Source organism: Podarcis pityusensis, assembly GCF_964106645.2.
Source record: "Podarcis pityusensis genome assembly, chromosome: 17".
NCBI classification, from domain to species: domain Eukaryota; kingdom Metazoa; phylum Chordata; class Lepidosauria; order Squamata; family Lacertidae; genus Podarcis; species Podarcis pityusensis.
The window spans coordinates 38,934,546-38,961,352 of NC_138042.1; the positions used below are offsets into that span (position 1 = coordinate 38,934,546).

At 46.7% G+C, this 26,807-nt stretch overlaps 1 protein-coding gene across 1 annotated transcript; it reads left to right on the plus strand.

Annotated features, from left to right (window-relative positions):
- Window positions 1-26,355, plus strand: P3H3 (prolyl 3-hydroxylase 3). The gene is made up of 15 exons (XM_080987122.1): window positions 1-666; window positions 4,606-4,758; window positions 6,865-7,051; window positions 8,302-8,433; window positions 8,548-8,678; window positions 8,945-9,034; window positions 11,083-11,135; window positions 11,639-11,697; window positions 15,259-15,383; window positions 15,488-15,583; window positions 20,604-20,754; window positions 22,197-22,314; window positions 23,595-23,670; window positions 24,094-24,234; window positions 25,789-26,355. The coding sequence occupies exons 1-15, from the start codon at window positions 190-192 to the stop codon at window positions 26,005-26,007; spliced, it is 2,208 nt and encodes a 735-aa protein (XP_080843248.1). The 5' UTR covers window positions 1-189; the 3' UTR covers window positions 26,008-26,355.
- Window positions 26,356-26,807: the final 452 nt, after the last annotated feature.

Genomic DNA, 26,807 nt, shown 5'->3' on the forward strand with positions numbered 1-26,807 from the left:
CTCCTCTGCCCCTGGGAGGAATTTGCAGCCTCGGGCAGCAGCTCCGGATTACGCATCCCTTCTCCCCGCCTTCCTCTCCCCCTCCGCCAGCAGCGCAGGCCCCTTTCCCAGCCGCCTCCTGCCCGCCCCTTTCGCCCCAACTCCTCGGGCGACGTCTGCAATTTCTCCTCTTCTCCTTTGCCCTCTGTCATGGCTCTCCGCTCGCGCCCTCCTTCCTCCTCCTCCTCGCCCCGCTCCTCGGTCCCCTTCCTCCTCCTCCTCCTCCTCCTCTCCATCCTCCTCTTCCTCTCCTCGCCCTCCTCCGGCCACCTGGCGCCTTACGACGCGCTCTACGCCGACGGGGTGCGCGCCTACTTCGCCCAGGACTGGCCCCGGGCGGCCGAGCTGCTGCAGCGCTGCCTGCACAGCTACTCTGAGCTGCAGGGCGCGCGCCGGGAGTGCCAGGGCGCGTGCCAGTGGCAGGCCGGCTTCTCGGCGGGGCGCCCGCCCTCGCGGCCCTGGGAGACGGGCTTCTTCGAGCGGGTGCTGCAGCGGGCCGAGTGCCTGGAGGAGTGCCTGGGGCGCCGGCTGGGCGGGCAGCCCTCCCTCCACCGGGCCAGCGCGCAGATCCGGCAGGACTTCGAGGAGAGGGAGCCCTACAACTACCTGCAGATCGCCTTCTTCAAGGTGAGGGGCAGGACGGGGCCAAGAGGCGCCCGCAGCTGCTGATGTGGCTGCCTCGCCTGCCCGCCCGCCCGCCTTTAACAACTTGGCAAACTTTATTTTTCACTTTCCCAAAGTTGGGCTTTCCAGCTGTTTTGGGACTACAACTCCCATCATCCCTAGCTAGCAGGATCAGTGGTCTGGGATGATGGGAATTTATAGAATTATAGAATTGTAGAGTTGCGATGCAGGAATCTCTGCTAAAGCTTCCATGGCAGATGGCCAGCCAACCTCTGCTTGAAAACTTCCAAGGAAGGAGAGTCCACAACCACCCCGGGGGAGACCATTCCACTATTGAACTATCACTGGCAGAAAGTTTTCCTGATGTTTAGTCAGAATCTCCTTTATCTTATCATACTTTGTGGTCTTTACATTAAGAGCAACCATGTGTCGTCGTCTTCTATGGGCAGAAAAATGCCTAGTGCAGTCAAGAAACATTCAGGCTGTGCAGAGTTACTCAGCAAAAAAATAAAAATGTGCAGATGGCCAAAAGCAATTTAAACTGGCAGGTCCTTGGCACTCAGTTCAGAAGTCCTTGTTTATCCGTTTTTTTCTGCTGCTACGTCTACTGCCTTCCAATTCCATGCCTGGGCTGCCTTAGAGCAGAGTTAGCTGCTACACACAAGCACTTCTAAAACGGGGTTATGGGCACAGAACTCAGGATTCCCCCTCCCCTTGCAACATATTTTATAGAATCACAGAATCCTGCAATGCAGAAACCTTTTGCCCAATGTGGTGCTCGAACCTGCGGCCCCGAGATGAAGAGTCTTTGTTGTTGTTGTTTAGTCGTGTCCGACTCTTCGTGACCCCCTGGACCAGAGCACGCCAGGCCCTCCTGTCTTCCACTGCCTCTCACAGTTTGGTCAAACTCATGCTGGTCGCTTCGAGAACACTGTCCCACCATCTCGTCCTCTGTCGTCCCCTTCTCCTTGTGCCCTCCATCTTTCCCAACATCAGGGTCTTTTCCAGGGAGTCTTCTCTTCTCACGAGGTGGCCAAAGTATTGGAGCCTCAGCTTCAGGATCTGTCCTTCCAGTGAGCACTCAGGGCTGATTTCCTTCAGAATGGAGAGGTTTGATCTTCTTCTTTGTGGTCCAGCTCTCACTTCCATACATCACTACTGGGAAAACCATGGCTTTAACTATATGGACCTTTCTTATGCTGTACCAAGTGAGTGGTGATGGGTGCCTCGTGCTTCCAGGGCAGGCCCTGCCATGAGCCACAGCGAGGTGATTTCCCTTGGGAAACGGATGCTTTCTTCTCTTCAGCTGGCAGAGCTTGGTGTGCCAAACAGCCTGCCCTTCGCTGCCTCAACTCGCCTTCTTCCCTCGGTTGCGATGGTGGAGGATGCTGCGCAATCGCTAGCATGAGAATGCTGCTGCTGACTCTGTAGGGTCTGCCTATGGACCGGGCTGCATATGCACCTCCAGCAACAAAATCCCTTGGCTGGCGATGCTTGTATCCGTGCCGGATTTTTTTCTTTTTCTTTTCTTTTTTTAAAAAAAACTTTTATTGATAAATGCAATACTTACAAACACAAACCAGAACACGAAACAAACTTATTGTACATTGATACATACATCTCTCAACTTAGATTACAAAAAAGAAAACAAACATACAAACTAAACATACAGACATAAATTTTGACTTTCCTCTACCTATATGTGATTTCCTTTGTTTCTTTTCTTCTTTTCACTGTGTTATCAATATTATTTTTGACTGTCTCATCTTATACCCATTTCTTCTTAATTTTTTACTCTATAAGTTTCATTCATTGCATATTGATATACAGTGGTGCCTCGCAAGACGAAATTAATTCGTTCTGCGAGTTTTTCCGTCTTGCGAAGCACGGTTTCCCATAGGGTATTAACGGTTTTAAGAAAAAGGAAACAAACTTGCAAGACGTTTTCGTTTTTCGTCTTGCGAAGCAACTCAAAAAACGAAAAACTCTTTCGTCTTGCGCATTTTTCGTCTTGCGAGGCATTCGTCTTGCGAGGTACCACTGTATTAATACCGGAACAATGCTTTTAGATGTATTCCTTCACTCAAGCCCACTCCTCTATCAGTTTCTGGTCTGATTTGCCTCTTACCACTGCTGTAAGTCTTGCTGATTCTATATATTCACAAAATCTTATTTGCCATTCACTTATTGAGGGATTTAGGGTATCGCGGACGGTTGCTCCGCACAGGGCGCTGAGCCAAGAGGGCACAAAATTGAGAAGATTCATTTGGGGGCACCAAATGTTGGCCTCGCTCAGGGAGCCATGTAACCAAAGTCTGCCCCTGCTCATATTTTCCCCTCACAGACTCCAATCATTTGTAATCTGAAATAGGCCTTTGTCCAAATCTTGAAGTTATTGTGTATTGAAGTTATTGTGTTGACAAGAGCTTTAAAACAGGGGAAATGGTGTTCTGCCAGGAACCATTATGAGAGGGGGAAGTAGTCACGGACACACATATACTGTGTTACAGAGGGCAAGTGTTTATTTGACAGGGCTACCTATGATAATAATAATAATAATAATAATAATAATAATAATAATAATAATTTTATTATTTATACCCCGCCCATCTGGCTGGGTTTTCCCAGCCACTCTGGGCAGCTCCCAACAGAACATTAAAAACATAATAAAACATCAAACATTAAAAACTTCCCTAAACAGGGCTGCCTTCAGATGTCTTCTAAAAGTCAGATAGTTGTTTGTTTCCATGACATTTGATGGGAGGGTGTACCACAGGGTGGGTGCCACTACCGAGAAGGCCCTCTGCCTGGTTCCTTGTAACTTGGCTTCTTGCAGTGAGGGAACTGCCAGAAGGCCCTCGGTGCTGGACCTCAGTGTCTGGGCTGGATGATGGGGGTGGAAACGCTCCTTCAGGTACCTACATTTCCATAGTCTGCATGCTGGGTGGCTTTGTTTTTAAAGCAAAAACCCTTTTTGCTTTTAACAACAAACAAAAGCTGTTCGATAGTGGAATGGGCTGCCTCAAGAGGCTGGGGACTCTTCTTCACTGGAGGTTTTTAAAGCAGCGTTTGGATGTCCATCTGTTGGGGAAGCTCTAGCTGAGGTTCCTAAATTGCATGGGGTTGGGCTAGATGACCCTCGGGGGTCCCTTCCAACTCTACAATTCTATGACATCTCTTTTGACATCTGATAATACTTGTTGTTGTTGTGGTTTAGTTGTTTAGTCGTGTCCGACTCTTCGTGACCCCCTGGACCAGAGCACGCCAGGAACTTCTGTCTTCCACTGCCTCCCACAGTTTGGTCAAACTCATGCTGGTAGCTTCGAGAACACTGTCCCACCATCTCGTCCTCTGTCGTCCCCTTCTCCTTGTGCCCTCCATCTTTCCCAACATCAGGGTCTTTTCCAGGGAGTCTTCTCTTCTCATGAGGGGGGCAAAGTCTTGGAGCCTCAGCTTCAGGATCTGTCCTTCCAGTGAGCACTCAGGACTGATTTCCTTCAGAATAGAGAGGTTTGATCTTCTTGCAGTCCATGGGACTCTCAAGAGTCTCCTCCAGCACCAGAATTCAAAAGCATCAATTCTTCGGCGATTAGCCTTCTTTATGGTCTAGCTCTCACTTCCATACATCACTACTGGGAAAACCAGAGCTTTAACTATACAGACCTTTGTTGGCAAGGTGATGTCTCTGCTTTTTAAGATGCTGTCTAGGTTTGTCATTGCTTTTCTCCCAAGAAGTAGGCGTCTTTTAATTTCGTGATAATACTGTGAGGGATAAAAAAACTGTAACAAATGTTTTTAACTTGCACTGCTTTGCGTGTGTGTTTGTGTGCATGCTATTAAATCTAAGAGTGGGCTTTTCCATGCTCTCTGCCACCTCAGTCTGAGAATGGTGCCCTCGTGGCCCTCATTTTACTTCTAAATGGTACTGTTTTGTTCCTGCAGCTAAAGAAACTCGATGAAGCTGTTTCCTCAGCTCACACGTTCTTCGTGGCCAATCCACAGCACCTACAGATGCGCGAGGACATGGAGAAATACCGGCGCATGGCGGGGGTGAAAGCAGAAAGCTTTCGGGATCTTGAAGCCATGCCACACTGGGTGAGACACTTCTGGGAAACTGGATGTTACTTGGCAGATTAAGGAGGGCTGCTTTGTGAACCCTACTGGGGCCTGTGGGTGGTAAAGAATTCACAGAATCGTAGAGTTGGATGGGACCGCCAGGGTTATCTAGCCCAATCCCCTTGCAATGCAGGAATCTCAACTAGATCTTATGTAACATATGGCCATCTAACCTCTACTTGAAAACCTCCCAAGGATTGAAGGTGGGGGTGCGCCCCCCTTCCCACAGTGCTACCTGTGGCTCCAGAGGGGATGGTAAGCTGAAAATGGCACAGAAGGATGTCATGGAATTCTTCTCAATATGGATCCAGATTCCAATGTATAGTTAAGTAAAGGTAAAGGGACCCCTGAACATTAGGTCCAGTCGTGACCATTAGGTTGCGACGCTCATCTCACTTTATTGGCCGAGGGAGCTGGCGTACAGCTTCTGGGTCATGTGGCCAGCACAACTAAGCCGCTTCTGGTGAACCAGAGCAGCGCACGGAAACGCTGTTTACCTTCCCGCCGGAGTGGTACCTATTTATCTACTTGCACTTTGACGTGCTTTCGAACTGCTAGGTAGGCAGGAGCTGGGACCGAGCAACGGGAGCTCACTCCGTCGTGGGGATTCGAACCGCTGACCTTCTGATTGGCAAGTCCTAGGCTCTGTGGTTTAACCCACAACGCCACCCGTGTCCCTTAATGTATAGTTAGCAGAGTAAAAACTTAAACACGTTGCAGGATTCCCAAAAATTAAACCAGACGCAATAAATATTTCATCCAGCAGAGCTTTACTGCTATGGAAGGCAAATGAGCATAATGGTCACAAATCCAATATAGTGGTACCTCTGGATGCGAACGGGATACGTTCCGGAGCCCCATTCGCATCCTGAGTAGAACGTAAGACGTGTCTGCACGTGCGCAGGTCGCATTTTGCCGCTTTCACGCATGCGTGTGACATCATTTTGAGCGTCTGCGCATGCGCGAGCAGCAAAACCCGGAAGAAATGCACCCCGTTACTTCCGGGTCGCCACAGAGCGTAACTTGAAAATGCTCTACCTGAAGCACATTTAACCCGAGATATGACTGTACATTCAGGATTGGCACTGTCCATAAGAAATCCAGTTGCAGCAGACTTAAATTAAACTTACAATAAGTCTAAACCATACCACTATATACAGAACAGCACACCAGAAGGAAGAGAGATAGAAAGAGAAAGTGAACCCCAGGCTCCTCCTGGCCTATTATAGTCAGCATGACCTTGACAGAAGAGATAACAGAACCAGTTTAAGCCAGCTGTACTCAGCTTCTCTGAAAGTATAACCCAAACACCATGAACCTTCTGCTTGTTTCTTTCACACAGAGAAGCTTCCAGAACCCTCTCGAATTAAGTAGAATAGGAGAGATCTCTACACATCAGATCAATACTTTCTGCACTAAGAAATGCAAACTGACAAGGGACGGGTTAAAGACCCATTAGACAACTCTTACCATTCCTACATGCTGCTTTTAGGACTTAAAAGATACATCTAGCCATAAACTCCCATGCCTCATGTGGTTTGGCCCTGAGAGCTTAGCCTCTGGTTGCAAAGGCCTGCTACCACAGCCCATCATCATCATCATCATCAAATTTTATTTATATCCCGCCCTCCCCAGCCAAAGTCGGGCTCAGAGCGGCTAACAACAGTAAAATAAATACAACATTCTAATATTATTTCATTATAAAATTAATTCAAATCAGATTAATGGCAACCGTTGGGCTAGAGTTCTGTGAGGATTGCCAAAGGAGGGGATCAGGCTGTGCCCTGGCCAAAGGCCTGGTGGAACAGCTCTGTCTTGCAGGCCCTGCGGAAAGATGTCAGGTCCCGCAGGGCCCTAGTCTCTTGTGACAGAGCGTTCCACCAGATCGGGACCACAGCCAAAGAAGCCCTGGCTCTGGCTGAGGCCAGCCTAACCTTTCTGTGGCCCGGGACCTCCAAGATGTTTTTGTTTGAAGACCATAAGATCCTCCGTGGGACATACCAGGAGAAGCAGTCCCATAGGTATGAGGGTCCTAGAGTCACAACCTGGGCTGTCCTGGGGGACTGATGGGTTTGTGACCTGCAGGTGGCCTACGAAGCTGGAATTCAACATTACAAGGCAGATGACTACCAGCAGGCGGTGACAAAGCTGGAGGAATCGCTCAAAGAAGGGCTGCTGGCGCTGGAGGACTGCAGGGCCCTTTGCGAAGGGCCTCAGGAGGATGAGGAAAAGGCGGAGGAGACACAGCTTGGCCTCTACGAAGCCATTGCAGGTAGTAGCAGCAAAAGTCTGAGGGAGCGCTGAACGTGAAGAGCTGGAGAGAGCTTGTGGTTTGAGGCGGCCTTCCTCTTGAAGCAAGCACACATGTTTACTCCTCTGTAGACTCTAATAATAATAATAATAATAATAATAATAATAATAATACCCCACCCATCCGGCTGGCATGTTCTCCAGATGCTTAACGAATATCAAATGCTTGCCTAACAGTCACAAAAAGTGGGTGAGGGTTTAAATAGATGTGGTGGGGAGAGCCATTAATGAAATTTCCTTTGTTCTTTTAAGAGCAGTTAGAGGGGTATTTGGGTTGGGATCTGGCAATAGAAAGAGAAGGTTTATCCACTTCCCAGCGATGTTTTCCCAATTGAAATGTCCTCCCCATCACAAGCATCTATTTCACCTCATGGGAGAAAAGGGGCAGGTGTGTTTTCATTTAGGTTGCTTTCCTGCACTGTGGTGAAACAAAAAAATGTTGGGAAATTTTGAATATTGGCAGTATTCCTCCCCCACCCCCATGCTCATGACTTCTGAGGGCATTATCTTGAGAGAAAATGCAATCCCTAAGTATAAGAAACATCCCATAGCCCTTAAATAAGCACATTCTGCTTTTCAAGTGCTGCTCTAATAATAATAATAATAATAATAATAATAATAATAATTTATTATTTGTACCCTGCCCATCTGGCTGGGTTTCCCCAGCCACTCTGGGCGGCTTCCAACAAAGATTAAAAATACATCAAAATGTCACACATTAAAAACTTCCCTGAACAGGGAAAAGAGGAAGGGGGTCCTGCAAAAGGCAGGTCAGGTCATCGTGGAGAGTTAGCCATCTGGTTTCCAGGATACAGGCCTTGAAATCCGAAACACAGGTGAAGGCTGTGGGTTTCTTTAGGGTATTGTAACCCTCCTGGCAAACAGAAGGGGAAGAAATGGAGGCAGTGAGAGATTGTACTTTCTTGGGCTCCATGATCACTGCAGATGGTGACAGCAGCCATGAAAATAAAAGACGCCTGCTTCTTGGGAGAAGAGCAATGACAAACCTAGACAGCATCTTAAAAAGCGGAGACATCACCTTGCCAACAAAGGTCCGTATAGTTAAAGCTATGGTTTTCCCAGTCGTGATGTATGGAAGTGAGAGCTGGACCATCAAGAAGGCTGATCGCCGAAGAATTGACAGTCCAGCTGTTACTCTGGGGGCATGTATTCTCTATTTCTATTTCTCATTCTCTTTCTGCCTTCTTCCAGCTCACTACATCCAGGTCCTAAAGTGCAGACAGAAGTGTGTCCTTGACATTGCCACCAAGCCCGGGAGGGTGTCTTCCACAGAAGACTTCATCCCGTCTCATTTTGATTTGCTGCAGTTTGCCTATGAAAGAAGTAAGCCGGGGATGCTGTGCTGAGTGGGAATGTGCCCAGGACAAGAGTGGGGTGGAGCATGGATGGAATGGTAGTCGGAGCCATTGTAACTTGAGTCCATCTTCTCGTTTTCAGCTAGGAATTGGGCCCTCGCCGCTGAATGTGCAGCTACCTATTTGCAGTTCTATCCATCAGACGGGGCGTTGCTGGAGAAACTGAAGCAATACCAAGCAGAGCTGGGAGATGTGCCCATTGCAGCCAGAGAGGTACCAGTAAACATTTCTTCCATCTGGAAGCAAGCACCATATCAATGAGAACAAAATATTTTGCACACTGGGCATAATCCAGAGAGAGTTAAGGATTCCCAACTCTCTCATGAAAATCACTCAAGTGACCTTAAGGCACATGGGACAGATAGCTGTGCAGATTTACAGTCAGAGTTTGTTGTTGTTGTTTTTAAGCAAAAAAGCGGGAGCCATTTTGTAGTACTTTTTTTAAATGCCTGGTTTTAATATCTTTATTTCTTTCACAGAATATCCGCCACTATGTGGAGAGGTCTCTTATGGAGAAGAAACTAATTTACTATGCAGTGGAGCACCTTGGGGAAACTTTTAATGACCCTGTAAGTAGCTGCAGTCTGCTTTTTCATCTATGGACGTGTACTTGACAAATTAATATATGGAGGGGACCATTCCCCCCCCCCCCACTTCCTGCCTTGGTGCCTGAAATAAGCGATGAGCAGGAAGCAAGGTATGGATATCAAAGATACTTCAAGATGGCTACTTCCAGTTGAGCACAGTGAGTTCCCAAAGCCAGGAGGGCAAGGACTGTTTAAATAAAGGAATCGACTGCTTACCTCCCTGACACAAAGTACACCTTTGGTCAGGCTTCTCACTTGATGTGGCTCCAAAAAGATCCCTGTGGTTCGCTGATTTTCAAAGAATGTGGCGCGCTACACTGGTTTAGCCTGAAGGATGGCAAGTGTAGCCAGAATATTCAAGGACAATCAAATAAACATTGAAACATTAGTGTAGTGTAATATAATAATAATAATAATAATAATAATAATAATAATAATAATAATTCATTATTTATACCCCGCCCACTCTGGGTGGCTTCCAACCTAATATTAAAAACAATACAGTGTCAGACATTAAAAACTTCCCTAAACAGGGCTGTCTTCAGATGTCTTCTAAAAGTCTGGTAGTTATTATTCTCTTTGACATCTGGTAGGAGGGCGTTCCACAGGGTGGGTGCCACTACCAAGAAGGCCCTCTGCCTGGTTCCCTGTAACCTCACCTCGCAGCGAGGAAACTGCCAGAAGGTCCTCCTCAGTTTCCGGGCTGGATGATGGGGGTGGAGACTCTCCTTCAGGTATACAGGACTGAGGCCTGTATAGTATAATATAGTATAGCATAGCATAGCATAGTAATTGTTTTGGATATACAAACAGAAACAGTATCCCCGCCTCTGTTCAAGAGCATTGGCTATACTACTGTTCTCCACGATATATTGTTGCGAACAGGGATTTTCAACACTGACAAATCTGACACATCAGAAAAGAGTAAGGCTTCTTTGCACTGATGAGGAGATGAAAGTTTGTTTGTTTCAAAGTAAACACCATATAAACAAAATGTTTGATCTAGGGAAGGGTTTGTACCAACACCTGACCAATGAGGAATTTGTCAGCAAATGGCAGAAAACCATGGCTAAAAAAGCCACCTCTATTGGTCTGTCACCCCTCCCCCAACTGTATTACCTGGGTTATGAAGGCGCCCTAAAGACGTTAAAGCAAAGATTATGGGATAATGCACACAGTGACTTGCGATCTCAATCACACGCAGTCTGTAGTCCGCTGGCAGTAGGAGAACAATATGGGCATGTCTTTAAGTTAACATCTTACATTAAAAACCTGACAGTACCAAACTACCGAAGGCTTTTCACCAAAGCCAGACTAAACGTCTTTCCTTCTGCAGTGTTAGATGGCAGGTTGAGAGGAGTTCCCTACCAGGACAGACTTTGCTCATGTGCTCAAGACATCGATTCCATAAAACATATTTTGTTGCACTGTGCAAAATATGAGCAAGCCAGGGCTGAACTGATATTACCCTTGCTGGTACCTTTCCCAGGAAAATCAGAGGCTCACTATGTCAGGTTCCTATTGGAAGACCGGACAAACGCTAGAACATTAGCAGTGGCCAAGTTTTTGTCGGTGGTTGCAAGAACCAATGATCCCTATATTCTGAACAAAATGCTTGTTTAACCTGGAGGTAGGCTGTATGAATTGTGTATTGCTTTGTAACGATTTGTTGGGTCTCTGGGCCATAAGATTGATGATGATGATGACATTATAAAGTAGTTGTATTCTGTGTTATAAATTGAGCACCGCTCTGGAGCGTCTCTTCCTGGGCTCCAGTATATTTATTATCAATGAAAAATTGGTGTGGTGCTGGTAAATTGGTGTGGTGCTGGTAAATTTCTCTGTGGCCCAGAGAAGAAAGTTTGGGAGCCACAGCTGTAGCATGAACTAGCTGGGAGGCAGAGCATGTGTGCACATACCATGGTGAGGGAGCAGGAACTTTATACTGCAATATGTAGAAGGAGGTGAGGGTTCTGCCACAGCATGGAAAAAATCTTGTGTAACATGAGTCCGTGCCTTTATTTCTTTAGGATTCGTGGACTCCAGAGGAATTGATTCCTGAAAGCATGAAGGAAAAACACAAGTAAGCACCAGAAGGCAGAGAGGCTGGGCTGAGGGGGAGCAATATTAAGTTGTAGCCTTTGCTTTTTTGCCGAACTTTTTAATAGGGGAGAGTCTTGTGAGATTTTGACCAGCTTCGGGACATCTGAAGCTGATACAGGCATCTTGAGCCCAAGCAGAGTAGTCCACACAGCAGAAGGATAAGCAGTATGTGCCACATTCTTAACTTTATTTCCACTCTATGCTGAGAGAATACAAACATGCATCTTGCCTCTGTGAGAGCAGAGAAGCAACTCCTCTCGGAAACAAAGAACACCGAGAGAAACAGTGAAAAACAGGAAACCAGTGTACGTCACATCCAGTCTCCCATTCCCGTGGGAATCCAACAGTAACTTGGACTGTGGAATGCAAAACAATGTCTTGTGACTGCAGTTGCTGCTCAGTGAGGGAAATAGAAACCAACAAGTCTCATGTCCTCCATTTCTGCAATTGATGGCCTTTTTTGTGTTTGTTTGTTAATCCAAGAGAAGATCAAGAGAAGCAAAGGCTGAAAGCCCCAGATATGGGACAGCAGGAGCCAAGAGGTGAGTACCAGAAAACGACCTGACATGCAGGGAGGAAAGGCTGAATAGGCAACAAGACTTGGTCATCCCCACCGACTCCCTGTGGTGGTTTGAGGGGAGTTGGGCATTGGTGAGTGAAGCTTCCTCTGAACCTGGAGCTAAAGAGAAGAAGGAACCAACTCTGCCCCTTCTCCAGCTCCTAAGTTTAGCTGAAGCCTGGGATTTGCGTGTCGAGACCCCCATAGTTGAGAAATAGCACACACAAGGACACGGATATTAGGTTAATGTTATTGGGCAAATTTTGGCCACAACTTTATTGATTACAGAATGTGAGCGGTATTGGCTTAGGCACTGAATGGACCCGAGTATATCTGACTCCTGCCCGTCACGCTGGGAGTCCAGTAAGGGTCAACCACCGGAAAGGGGAGCCCCATCGATGCAAACCAACTCGAGCTCCCCCTGGTGTTCCCGTCGAGGTCGTGTCATGGCTCTAGCCCCACCCCGGGCTTCGGACAAGATCCACACCCCTGGATTCCTTTAACGGCATACCCTTAAGCTTGAAGGGGCAGGTGATGGCCACACCTCACCTCCCCCATCGCAAGGTCAAACAATGCCTAACCGCAACCCTAGCAAAGTTGTGACCATTGCTACGAGGTAGGCGAAAACCAAATGGCCTGTGCCAATTTGCCAAGTGGAAAAATTCCTACCAGGCCCCTCAACAGCGACCAACCAAGGTCCATAGCAAGGCCAATGATGAAAACATGCAACATAGGGAGGGAGGGCGGGCAATTGAGGAAGCGAGCCAAAGAGGAAGCCCTCTGGCTTGCGCCTCTGCTTAAATGGTCCCAGCCACACACCCCCAGCCAGCGGATTGGCTGACTGGGCACTGACATGGCCAGGATCCCCCGGGCAAAGCGGGACTACGTCCCCTGCCCCCGGGGGAGAGTGGGTGGCCACGTGGTGAACTAGAGGGGAGACGAAGGTGCATGGCTTGAAGCAAGCCTCTCCCCGCAGTCCTCTTCCAAATTGTTGGCGGTGGGGCCTTGTTTTCTCTCTTCCTCTTCCCCTGCAGGCTCCAAGTTTAGAGCTTCAGAAGGGGGGGGGGGCGGTCCTGGCAAAATGAAAGTTTGGGTTTGCTTATAACGCTAGCCCAAAAATATTGTTGAGACTCCTGTTCAAGTTTTAGATTGAGCCTTGTAGCCTTTGGAAGAGCACTGAAGAATTTTGAACAATCCGCTGGTTTTATCTTAATTCGGCATTTCTGCTCCCAGTGAAAAACAACTAACTTTGTCTGAAGCCGTGCTTCCAGCACAGGGTGGGGTGTTTTTTATCGCTTGAATTAAGTTGGCTCTGAATTAAATTGGCTTTGGTGAATTAGGTGAAGCTTTACGTTTTAAGGATTTACCCTGGGTTTGAAATACCATTTTGTTTCGTGATCCTTTCTTTTGTAAATATGTAAATTGTGCAAAGGATAGCTCAGCTGGTAGAGTGTGGGATTGTTAATCTCTGGGTCATGGGTTTCAGCCCCATGTTGGGCAAAAAGATTCCTGCGTTGCAGAGGGTTGGACTAGAGGACCCTTGCGGTCTCACTGAGTCTCCCTCCCCCCCCCAAACACTCAGTCTCATTGCACTCTGTGTGCTTGTCGCAAAACACACCAACCCCGACAGTCAGTTGCACTATATTATTTTCCATTCAGCAGCCTAACAGCCCACGGATAGAAACAGATTCCAAACTCTATGATTCTGTGAAATGACAGGGACCCAGTGCTGAAGCTTCCAAACTCATGCTAAATCAGATCGACTCGGAGGTTGCTTAAGAGGCAATATGCTGAGAAATCGGAAAGTACTAGGGAATTAGGAGCTTATTCACTATATTTAAGAGCAGCCCTGCTGGATCAAGCCAATTCATCATCATCATCATCACTTTTAATTTGTATACCGTCTTTCTATCTTACAATTCCCAAGGCGGTTTACAAGCTGAAGAAACAAAAAATGTACACCGTATAACAATCTAATGCAATACAAAAATATGATAATAAAACATAACTTTAAAATACGCAGCCTACATCAAATAAGTAACATTCAACATTCCTTAGAATAGTAGAGAATAATATTAAATATCAGCATATAAAAATTAAACTGAAATCCACTCTTAAAAATTACAATAAATAATTTCTAAACTACAATCAATAAAACAACGGCAAGCTACAGTGCATAAAATAATACAATACAAATGGAGAAGCAGAGACTGGAGGGTGGGCAAGGCAGGTGGAATAAGGCTTTGCCTGATGAAGTCTCTCCCAGTTGCCATATAGTCCAGCATTCTGTCCCCACCGTAGCCAGCAAGATGCCTCTGGGAATCAGGACTGGATCACAACAGCCCGCTCCCACTCATGATTTCGGCGGTTGGTATTCAGAGGCATACTGCATCCGATTACAGAGGCTGTGTAACCATCACGGAGCATAAAGCCATTGACAGCCTCATCCTCCATGCAAACTTGTGTTGGGCCCATAGCTGCTTTTGCAGAGCCAGGCAGCACCCTTGTGGTGGCAGTGTTTGCTTATGCACAGGCCTTGCAGCGGCAGGGTTGCCTTATGCACATGTGTTGTACCCATGCCAAAGCGCATTCCCTCCCAGAAGGAGCGTGTTGCCCCCTTTCTGCGCAGCACAGGGGCACGCGCTCCTCTGTTTTGATGCTGTTCCTTTGGCCATCTGCACAGCAGATGGGAGTGAAAGTGAGGCCAGCGGTGGCTGCCCTGCCTGTGTGACCCAGGGAATGGTGTTGCCAGAGATGAGCGTTCGAACACTATGTTTCTGCCTCCTTTTTGGACAACAGCTCCTCTACTGTCAGCTGGGACCGAAACTGTTGACTCGGAATGGGAGACGTGTCTGGCTGGTGTCTTGTACCATGCATGTTCATTGGTAGTAGCCCTTGACTATATCAACAAAGATTTGTCAACGTATTTGGTTCTTACGCCAAAGGTTATGGCAAATTTACAAGGCGAAAATAAGCAATAGCTGGATTGCAAATCACACACTGTTTGCTAGTGTACTAAATGTGAATAAAGTATACTAAGGATCTATCTGGATGACAAATCCTGAATGTCTTTGAGCCTCCTAGTGGTCTTGCTCATTGGTTTTACATAATTTTATACTTTTTTTTTACTTTAACCATTTCCAAATATTAAAATAAAAGGTTCTTTCAAACCTTCGGACCTCCTTCCCTCCCTCCATGGGTTCCATATTCAAAGAAAAATATTTTGCGTCTTTTACCGTTATCTATCTGTTACATATCCGTAATTACCAAAGTTCATTTCACATTACAAGTGTCAGTGTATCCCTGCCAATGATTTTAACTGTTTACAGTGGTCTTTTAAATATATTAAATTATTCCATATAACCGGTGTTATGTGGTCTTACAGGTATTCTCCCTATATGTTTGGGAAGCAACACATAAATGACTAGGGCCTGTAAGGAGATCAGTTTCCTCCCTGTTTATTTACACCTCTTAGGCACAGCGGAAGGATAGCATTGCCTCATGTGTGCATTCCTATACCGTCTTGCTCATCTCCTTTCCCCAGAACCACTTGCTTTCGAGGGCATCACCATCACCATGGACTCCCAGCAGCTCAATGGCTCCCAGAGAGTTGTCTTGGACAGAGTCCTGACTGAATCTGAATGCAAAGACATCCTCCGCCTGGCCAAGGTAAGGAAAAGTGCCAGCACCTGTCCTGCGTCACCCCCCGCCAGCAGCAGGAGAGGGAGCCAAGTGCAACCCTGCGTCCCTCACATTGTTTCTCTGTGTTTCAGGCAGCTGGGGGAACAGAAGGCGGCTATCGCGGCAGGCGTTCACCACACACTCCCCATGAGAAATTTGAAGGATTAACAGTGTTAAAGGCTCTGCAGGTAAATGTCTATATTATTTTTAATTGAATTTATATACTGCCCTATACCCGGAGGTCACGGGGGGGGGGGGTTCACAGAAAATATCACAATATATAAAATAAAAATAAAAACCCAATAACACCCCCCCCAAAAAAGAGCCACATTTTAAAAGGGTGTAGGACATGGGTAGGCAAACTAAGGCCCAGGGGCCGGATCCAGCCCAATCGCCCGCGGATGTTCCGGGAATCAGCCCATTTTTACATGAGTAGAATGTGTCCTTTTATTTAAAATGCATCTCTGGGTTATTTGTGGGTCATAGGAATTGGTTCGTTTTTTCCCCTTCAAAATATCATCCGGCCCCCCACAAGGTCTGAGGGACAGTGGACCGTCCCCCTGCTGAAAAAGTTTGCTGACCCTTGGTGTAGGATGTCAAGCAGGTCAACCAAAGCCCTGGTTAAAAAGGCACATTTTTGCCTGGCGCCTAAAGGTATAAAATGAAGGCACCTGGCGAACTTCCCTGGGGAGAGAAGAGAAGGCCTGTTCTCGTGTTGCCACCCTCTGGATCTTGAGTTATTGTGGTCCTGAGCTGTTTAAGGCTTTATAGGTCAAAACCAGCATTTTGAATTGGGCCTGGAAACTACTTAGTAGCCAGTGCAGTCGAACCAGGATTGGTGTAATATGCTCAGACCGTCTTGCTCCGGTGAGCAACCTGGCCACTGAATTCTGCGCTAGCTGAAGTTTCTGAAGCGTCTTCAGAGGCAGCCCTACGTATAACGCATTGCAGTAATCTAACCTTGAAGTTACCAGAGCATAAAGGTAAAGGGACCCCTGACCATTAGGTCCAGTCGTGGCCGACTCTGGGGTTGTGGCGCTCATCTCGCTTTATTGGCCGAGGGAGCCGGCGTGCAGCTTCCGGGTCATGTGGCCAGCATGACTAAGCCGCTTCTGGCGAACCAGAGCAGCGCACGGAAACGCCGTTTACTTTCCCGCCAGAGCGGTACCTATTTATCTACTTGCACTTTGACGAGCTTTCGAACTGCTAGGTTGGCAGGAGCAGGGACCGAGCAACGGGAGCTCACCCCGTCGCGGGGATTCGAACTGCCGACCTTCTGATGGGCAAGCCCTAGGCTCTGTGGTTTAACCCACAGTGCCAGCTGCGTCCCAGAGCATAGACAACAGTAGTTAGGCAATCCCTCTTGAGATAGGGGCGTAACTGGGCCACCTGCTGCAGCTGATGGAAGGCACTCTGGGGGGCTTTAGAAGGCGCAAGCTCCTATTTCTAGGTGTAGGTTTTTTCTTTGCATCTTCTCTGAAGCTAGATAGAAAGCAGAGGTGTGAGAACTTTAAGCCAGAGTACACTGTCAAGTTGAAATAGCAAAGAAGTTGTAAACAAGTACATTTTTAATTGGAGTTGAACAGTATATGCGAGGCAATGTTGCCTGCTGTGTGTTTATCTACATGCATGCGTAAAGACACACTCATGCATGTACAAACACACTTTCCTCCTCCTGTGGTTGGAAATGACTGTGAAACATTCCCGTTGCTTCTTCTAGGGAAGGCATGTCCAAAGTCTGTTTCAGGGGCCTAATCCGGCCCACTGGTTGATTTAATCCTGCCCCCGTGGCAGTATACCGTATTTTTCACCCTATAGGACGCACTTTTCCCCCTCCAAAAATGAAGGGGAAATGTGTGTGCGTCCTATGGGGCGAATGCAGGCTTTCGCTGAAGCCTGGAGAGCGAGAGGGGTCGGTGCGCACCGACCCCTCTTGCTCTCCAGGCTTCAGGAAGCTATCCGCAAGCCTGGGGAGACCGGCGGCAGTTCCCGCAGGCTCCCAAGGCTTGCGGATAGCAGCCTGTCCCCAGCCCCGCGCCTGGGGCGGAAATAATATTTTTTCCTTTATTTCCCCCCCCAAAAAACTAGGTGCGCCCTATGGGCCGGTGCGCCTTATAGGGCGAAAAATACGGTATGTCCTCAACAACTTTGGTCAGCCCTCACGCATGTTCACTTCATCAAATCTGGCCCTCTTTGAAAAAAGTTTGGGCACCCCTGTTCTAAGGTAAAAAAAATTCAGGAGGGAAGAGTTTTCATCTGAGAAGTGGCAAGGGAGTGTTTAACCTTTTCCTTGACCCAGTGCTTCTCCAGATAAAAACATTCCTGTAAGGATTATTTTCCCCTACAGGGTTTCAGATGTGTACATACAAACATGTATGTAAGGCCCCATGTGAGACAAACGGCTTGGGGGTGTGTGATTTTTAGCAAAGAAGTGGTTGGCACAGAAAGGGCTTAGCACACACAGACGTGCTTCTTCTCTCCAAACAATCTCTTCCTGAAGCTGCTTTGCCTTCCAAAAAAAAAAAAAAAAAAAAAAAAAAAAGCCATTCGGTTCTCTGAAACAAATTTGCATGTAATGTATAGTTTTGCCTTTATGTAGCCTTCATAGCCTGTGATGTATGAGTTTATTCATGTTCTCTGGCAAAGAGTTTCTGCAGGATTTTGAAGAATGACTTTTTTTGTTTATTCAAAAAACAAGGAATTTAGAAATATTATTGCACACAGCATCATGCTGCAGGCTTAGCCCATAAAATACTCTTCATCATAGAACTGTAAAGTCAGAAGGGATCATGAGGGTGATCCAGTCCAACTCCCAGCAATGCAGGGATCTTTTGCCCAACATGGGGCTCAAACCTACAACCCTGAGATCAAGAGTCTCAGGCTATACCAGCTGAGCTATATCCCATATACCTCTCCTCCTTCGTACCCCACAAGAACCATCTCATTATTAGTCTTGCTGCTGCTAAGGATCATAACATTTCAATGTGCATGCAGATAAGATTATAAAGGTAAAAGGTAAAGGGACCCCTGACCATTAGGTCCAGTCGTGGCCGACTCTGGGGTTGCGGCGCTCATCTCGCTTTATTGGCCAAGGGAGCCGGTGTACAGCTTCCGGGTCATGTGGCCAGCATGACTAAGCCGCTTCTGGCGAACCAGAGCAGCGCACGGAAACGCTGTTTACCTTCCCGCCGGAGCGGTACCTATTTATCTACTTGCACTGACGTGCTTTCGAACTGCTAGGTTGGCAGGAACAGGGACCAAGCAATGGAGCTCACCCCGTCACGGGGATTCGAACCGCCGACCTTCTTATCGGCAAGTCCTAGGCTCTGTGGTTTAATCGACAGTGCCACCCGCATCCCTAGATAAGATTATACTTTTCTTTTAAAAAGTGCTTTCTAAATACATTCATATGGTGACATTTTCCCCGGTCCTCCCACCCATCATTCCAAAAGGAATGAGTCTCCTCCATGGGCAACGATGTGACTCTCATCCCGCCTTCAGTTTGGTGGGGAAACTGCTGTCCTCTAGCTTCTGACAAGTTGGCAGACCTCGTATCATGCACTACATGCTTGTCCTATAAGTGACAAATATTTTGCCCAAGACCAGCTTGCAAAACAAAGCCTTACAGGGACCATACAGGTGGGGGTGGGACCCAAATATCTAAGGATTTTCATTGCTGGATTGTATTTAGAGACATCACCATCAGGAATGATAAATGTGAGGGTAATAGAAGCCCTGAGAAAAACACTGAGGCCATATTATGAGCATGGGTGGAGTCTTGACGAAGAGGATCCTATTGTGAAACATTTGAGAAGAGGACAAAAAGATGGAATGCAAAAGATTTGTGTAGACTGCTTGCTGAGGGAATAGAGGAGGCCTGGAAGAGAGCCAGTGTGGTGTAGTGGTTAAGAGCGGTAGTCTCGTAATCTGGGGAACTGGGTTCGCGTCTCCGCTCCTCCACATGCAGCTGCTGGGTGACCTTGGGCCAGTCACACTTCTTTGAAGTCTCTCAGCCCCACTCACCTCACAGAGTGTTTGTTGTGGGGGAGGAAGGGAAAGGAGAATGTTAGCCGCTTTGAGACTCCTTAAAGGGAGTGAAAGGCAGGATATCAAATCCAAACTCCTCCTCTTCTTCTTCTTCTTCTTCTTCTTCTTCTTCTTCCAAGGATTTCTTCCCAAGGTGTTTCTTAAGGTATGTTTCAACCTTAGGCTGATGTGATTATCTCATGCCAGTGAATATTCCCAGCATTCTTCCTTTCTCCCACCCTCGCTTGCTTGTGTTCTGTCTTTATGAGCATTTCTTTTATCAAATATCCTTTATTAGGCATAGCAAACCACACATTATCAAACAGACACCGTATACAAATTTTGCAAAATATGAGCTCAGCATAACAAGGTTTGTCCCAATCAGATCTTTAACTCCAGAGGAAATCAATTTGCATAAATAATACAATACACCACTACCACATCACCAATCAATTAAGAACCACTAAATCTCTTTATAATGGCCCAGTCTTTCTACATGGACAGCACTCAAAAATTCAGCCACTATTAGAGTAATTTGATCATTCCTGTCCGAGAGCAGGTCCTGAACCGTTGGTAGCGTAGAATTGAGCCTATTGAGTTGTAAGGCCTCCAATAATTGTCTTCTGACATAAATGCCAAAATCACAAGAAAATAAAATATGCTATGAGCATTTCTGCTTCAGGCCCCATTTCTTGAATTCCACCAGTGTGAGACCCCTTCCTCCATCCTTCCTCCTCTCTGCAATCATGGAGGGTGCCCCATTGCAACAGAGGACAAGCCTCCTGTGCTATTGAGAGTTGTGCAGATAAAGGAATTTGGGCAGGTGCAGATTGCCATGCAACACATACCTTGATGCAGGCAAGGAAAGGCAGCCAAGGGGACCAGGGAATAAACAGCCATAGCATTTCCTTCTCTCACTTCATTGATGCTTTGAAAGGTAAACAGATATTACCCTGGCAGCTCTAACAAACAAGACAAGCTGCGCCAACTTTCATTCCCTCCTCTCCCCAATTGTTACATGTGCAGAAGCCCCTCTCCTGCATTTTGATAAGGAAACTGCTGCGTATTCTGGCAATTGTTGTCTGTACCCTTTTTTCTCTTTCACATGTGTGCCTGGAGCTTCACGCAAATTCAGGACACTTCCGTAAGTGAGGGTTTCTGCAATGGCTTTTTGTCTTCTAGTTGGCTGAGGAGAGCACTGTGAACTGGAGGGATGCTAAGCTTCTCTTGCAAGCCAGTGAGAAATCCCGGAAAATTGTGGAATCCTATTTCACCCCTGGCAAAGACCTCTATTTTTCATTCACACATCTTGTGTGTCGCACGGCTGCTGAGGGTAAGGAACTTTGCCTCTTCTCATCAGCACAATGTTCCACACTGAACAAGAGCGTTTCTACATTGTTAGTTGGAAATACGACCCAGCTGATAAATTTACTGCTTCAAAACAATTAATAGAAGTGATGTGAAATATACTCGGAGTCAAGTGTGGATTTCATGCTCTTTATTCAGCTCATAGTGGGAGGAGGAATGAAAGTTCCCCCAAATAATCTGCTTTATATACATTATTTACACAATGGGCTGCACGTGATTGGCTAATTCTGGGATTCTCCTGTAGGCCAATCAGGTTGTGGATTCACTTCCATCTGGAGCTGGATTGGGTGGCTCCTGCAGACCAATCATACTGCTGCATTGTTCTAGGACCAATCATACTTCTGCATTCTGAATCCTATTGTTCTAGGACCCATCAGACTGCTGCCTTTTGGATCCTATTCAACTCAGTACATAACACCATGCAAACAATTCATTTGAAAGGCAGAGTAAAAGCCTTGGCTATGCTACTATCTTCTAATAAGGAGTGAACATCAGCGCTGAATCTTACATTTGTGAATATTCAACATATGCCAAAGTTTCAAATTTTTCTGTTTGCAAAATTCACACCAAAATTCGTAGAATTGTAGTATTGAAAGGGACACTGAGAATCATCTAATCCATCCCCTGCAATGCAGGAATATGTAGCGGTCCCATATGGGGATTGAACCTGCAACCTTGGCCTTATCAGCACCACACTCTGACCAGCTGAGATTCTGGAGCTGCTTGCTCCCAGATACAAATTATCAAGAGTATCAAACATGAAATGTCATCAGCTGAACTCCCTCAAATATACCCGTCGCAATCCAGCAAGAGAGTTCCACATACATAAAGTAGTCTTGTTATACGTGACTAGTTGCCCATGAGTAGTTGGATCGTAGCCTAATTATCAATGCATGCTAACTATAAAATACAATCTGAGGGCCTTCTGGTGGTTCCCTCATTGCGAGAAGCAAAGCTACAGGGAACCAGGCAGAGGGCCTTCTCAGTAGTGGCGCCCGCCCTGTGGAACACCATACCATCAGATGTCAAAGAAGTAAACAACTATCTTACGTTTAAAAGACATCTGAAGGCAGCCCTGTTTAGGGAAGTTTTTAATGTTTGATGTTTTATTGTGTTTTTGATATTCTGTTGGGAGCCGCCCAGAGTGGCTGGGGAAACCCAGCCAGATGGGTGGGGTATAAATAAAAAATTATTATTATTAAATAAAAATGCTGGGATGGCAGATATCAAATATTTTATGAACATTTATTTCATTATATTTATTTATTTCATTACACTTAATTATTTCATCCTGTCCTTCCCAACAGGATGTGTCTATTCCCCTCCAACATTTTTCCTTGCATTCTTCAACATTTTCTCCTGGTGTCGGAAACAAGGCATTTTATGGTTTTCATTGGTGTTGTTTAGGAGAGAAGGAAAGTCGTATGGACCTCAGCCACCCAGTCCATGCTGACAATTGTCTCTTGGACCCCGAGGGCAGCACATGTTGGAGGGAACCTCCTGCCTACATATACAGAGACTACAGGTGAGGCACCGAGGGGGAAGACTGATATATATGTCTTTTAAAGAGCCACATGTACGTTCATTTATACACAATCCAGATGAAGGCGATATATTTATTAGGCCATCCAAAATGTCGCAAAATAGTGCGAAAGCTTTTGAGGACATGTTCATCAGGCTAGATCGGGGTTTCCTAAACTTGGGTCTCCAGCTGTTTTTGGACCACAACTCCCATCATCCCTAGCTAGCAGGACCAGCAGTCAGGGATGATGGGAATTGCTTAATTTTTCTAGTAGGGCTGTTTCCCATACTATTTGGTACCATTGGTCCATGCTTACTCCTGACAGGTCTCTCCAGTGTCTGGTTATGGTGTTTCTGGCTGCTGAAAGTAGGTGGGTTATGAGTTCTTTGTGGGGTAAGTGGGCATTGTTGTCTTGGAAGATGTTTAGTAGGGCCAATTCTGGGGTGATGTCTAATACTTGCTTAGTTATTTTACATATTTATCGTGTGGCTGTTGACCAGAATAGTTGGATTTGGGGGCACTCCCACCACATGTGGAGGTATGTGCCTGTGGAGGTGCACCCTCTCCAGCATTTTGGTGAGGTTCCTGGGCGTATTAGCGCTAGTTTTCTTGGTGTTAGGTACCACCTGTAGGTGAGTTTCAAAGTGAGTTCTTTTCTTTTTGTTGATATGGATTTAAAGGGGGGTTTAGACCACATTCTGGTCCAAGGGATGATGGGAATTGTAGTCCAAAAACAGTTGGAGACCCAAGTTTGGGAAACCCCAGGCTAGATGGTAAACAAAGCAAGCAGGGGGAAGAAGAAAAAAAGATGGGTGGTGGTAAAGTTGGGACTCTGCATCTTGTAAGAGTGTTAATGAGAGGTGTTTTCAGGTGCTCAAATGAGGCCTTGAAGAACCCAAAAGCTTGCACACCCTTTTGTGCCATTTTGGTGGTTTGGTTGACATTTTAGATGGTCTAGGAAAAAGTACTGTCTTCATAATGAATTTCAAAAGGTTTCTTATGGGCCAACATGGCTGCCTTTTGTGTTGACTCTCCGTTCTTTGCTTCGGTTTAAAACAACAGCCCAGGAAACATTTTGGAAAGAGTTAAAGAACGTGCTCTGGAGTTTTGTTGATGTTGCAAATGCCAATCAAGCGGGCACGTGTAACAACACAAATCCTCACCCGTGGGGTGCGAGTCTCTGTGGCAACGTTCACGTCCAACCTGGCTCTTAAAGACGAGTGAAGGACCTTGGAGCAAATCCCAGCTACCCATAACTCTGCCTGTCTCCCGTTTCTCTGCAGTGCAATCCTCTACCTGAACGATGACTTCCAGGGGGGGAACCTCTTTTTCACTGAGATGGATGCTGTGACTGTTACAGTGAGTCTGGGCCCACGGCTTGGGGGGTGAGGGAATGGCTGAGAAGGAAGAACAGCTGTAGCTGGGATCCTCCCCCTCCCCTCCAACAGAACCTGTCCTTGGCAACAGCAGCAGATTCAAATTGGGCAGTCAAAGGCAAATTCAGTCAAATTTCACCCTGGAACAGGCATTAACTCCTTGTCGACTGGTATGCCTAGCTCTTCTGCTAGTCGCTGCGTTCCTTTCACCTTTCTGTCCCTCTTCAGTCCTGCATGGTGCAATTCGCTCCAGAGCAGGGGGACCAAGATCCCATCAACAGCTCAGAAAGTTGCCATCCAACTTGGCGCCCCAAGAAGAAGGCGAGTTGGAGAAGGGGAAACGGATGGGCTCATGGCAAAGCCATCGATTCACACCAGTCTCCCTCTTTCTCTTTCTGTGTGGCAGGCTGAGGTGCGCCCTAAATGTGGAAGGCTGGTGGCCTTCAGCTCTGGCGGGGAGAACCCTCACGGCGTGTGGGCTGTGACCCGTGGCAGGCGCTGTGCCATTGCCCTCTGGTACACCCTCTTCCCAGAGCATGCGGAGCAGGTAACGCAAAGCAAAGAAGAGCTGGAGGATGTAGGGATGAGGGAGCCAATGGGCATTGTCCAAAGGCATATATACTTAAGTAAAATGGGGGCTGGGTTGGGGGTGAGATGAAGTGTTGGTGTTGACCTTTAAAGCCCTAAATGGCCTCTGTCCAGTATACCTGAAGGAGTGTCTCTACCCCCATCGTTCTGCCTGGACTCTGAGGTCCAGCTCCGAGGGCCTTCTGGTGGTTCCCTCACTGCGAGAAGCAAAGCTACAGGGAACCAGGCAGAGGGCCTTCTCGGTGGTGACGCCCGCCCTGTGGAACGCCCTCCCATCAGATGTCAAAGAGATAAACAACTACCTGACATTTAGAAGACATCTGAAGGCAGCCCTGTTCAGGGAAGTTTTTAATGTGTGACATTTTAATGTATTTTTAATCTTTGTTGGAAGCCGCCCAGAGTGGCTGGGGAAACCCAGCCAGATGGGCAGGGTACAAATAATAAATTATTGTTATTATTATTCGCTTATGCGGCGCATCCAAGCAGCAAGTGGTAGAATTTAATGCATACACATCCTGTGGACTTCTGGAGGAGGAAATACCACTTTCTTTATTTCTGTGCTGCTTTTCATTCAAATGAATCCCAAAGCGGCTTACAAACAAGAAATAACAACATGATAAGCCATAATAGAACATCGCAAATACAGCATAAATCGTACAATTAACAAATCATCAATAAAACGATTACAATCTATAAAACAACAACTGAAAAATAAAATAAACATTGCAATTACAACAAAAGTCAAATGATTAACAAATCAATATGGCATAATCTATAAAACAATATTGACAACTTAAAAAAAGCAACTTTAAAAAAGCTAAGCACTGTTAGGCTCATACACACTCTCATAATTCATAATTTTTCACTCTACAGTGGTACCTCGGGTTAAGTACTTAATTCGTTCCAGAGGTCTGTTCTTAACCTGAAACTGTTCTTAACCTGAAGCACCACTTTAGCTAATGGGTCCTCCTGCTGCTGCCTCGCCGCCAGAGCAGGATTTCTGTTCTTATCCTGAAGCAAAGTTCTTAACCTGAAGCACTATTTCTGGGTTAGCGGAGTCTGTAACCTGAAGCGTATGTAACCTGAAGCATATGTAACCCAAGGCACTTCTGTATTTGGTTCATTAAAATAAATATAAAATACACATAATGCATGTTATTAAGCTAGCTCAACCCTTCAGCAAGGAGACCATCAACTTACAAAGTGCTGCTCTTCAAGACTCCTTCCGCCTTTCTAACTAGGCACACCAACTCTAGGGGGCCGAGGTGTCTTCGCCCCCCTTGATACTTGTTTGAAAGGGGCCGGGTGCATGTTGTGGAAGGCTGCGCTGGCACTGCGTGGCATCAGGAGATGCCACAGGGACTAGCGCAGCCTGGGATAAGGCCACACCAGCCTGCGTGGTGTTGAGAGATGCACATGACGGCACACGATGTGTGGCCGGCCTCCTCAATCTTGGGGATGACCTGGCTCCTCTGTTTCCAACCCATACGGTCTTCTCACTCTCTTCTTGTAGGAACGGGCCCGGGCAGAAGAGCTGATGAGGCAGAAGGAGGCAGAACAGGAGCAGTTGCATTCAGAGGGGGAGGAGCATGGAGGTGCTGAACCCAGTGGCGCAGACTCCCCAGAGCCCCCAACTCCAAAGGGAAGAGCCAGGTCCACCAGCCAAAGGACCAGGTCAAACTCAGACTCTGGGATACAGTCCACGAGGCTGCGAGCCAGAGATGAATTCTGAGCATGTTGGACATGCAGAAGCCTTTCAGGTTTTGTAGCAGCTCGTGGCAAGTGAATGACCTGGGAGTTTTTGCCCTGTGCCAGGCATTGTGGCAAGGCGGCTTTGGTTCTCCATGTGGCACTACCAGAAATGACATCGGAAGGTGGCTTGGACCATGCCCACCCAAGTTAGCCGGAGAATCGTTTTGTCCCCACTGGGATGTCTGTGAACCAGGAATAAACCCTGCTACAACTCTCTCATCTCAGCTATAGCCTCTCATCTCTACACAGGAGTAATAGGACTGTTGTAATGATGACTGAGATAAAGTGCTTTGACCATTCTGAAGTGCTATATAAATGTTGAATATCATTCTTCTACCAGCCCCGTTTTTCACATAGTTATATGAAGGAATTAAAAAACAGGAGGAGGGCACCATCAGAAATGGATGGGTCTGAGAAATTTTGTTGTGATGGAAACTTACACTTGTGGAACCAGCTAGGCCAGGGCCGGAATCTGTGGTGGGCAAGTTAAGAAATGAACGAGTGGGGAAACCTGAACAGACCTTTCCTAGTCCTGAGGAAATGAAGAGTAAAAAGCAGAGAGAAAGAAATACTTGCGCCAATTAATTTTCTGAGATATATCCTAGGAACAGCTTGTGCTGTCTGTGCCAGATCTTCAGTAGATCAGTGCTGCTCTCCTCCTAGGTAGGTTTTCACTATAAGGTCTAATAGCATGCTTCAAAGGTGGGTGGGTAATTCTCTTCCTACAGAGCACATACTAATTTGTTTTGCCCTACTGTTTCTGAAACCCTTCAAAGCCAG

What these genes read in the sequence shown, in the direction of transcription:
- P3H3 (XM_080987122.1), top strand. Translation starts at nt 190, where the DNA reads ATGGCTCTCCGCTCGCGCCCTCCTTCCTCCTCCTCCTCGCCCCGCTCC. An exon ending in TTGAAGCCATGCCACACTGG is followed by an intron (nt 4,759 to 6,864) that starts GTGAGACACTTC and finishes TGTGACCTGCAG; the next exon opens with GTGGCCTACGAAGCTGGAAT. An exon ending in TCCCAGAGCATGCGGAGCAG is followed by an intron (nt 24,235 to 25,788) that starts GTAACGCAAAGC and finishes CTCTTCTTGTAG; the next exon opens with GAACGGGCCCGGGCAGAAGA.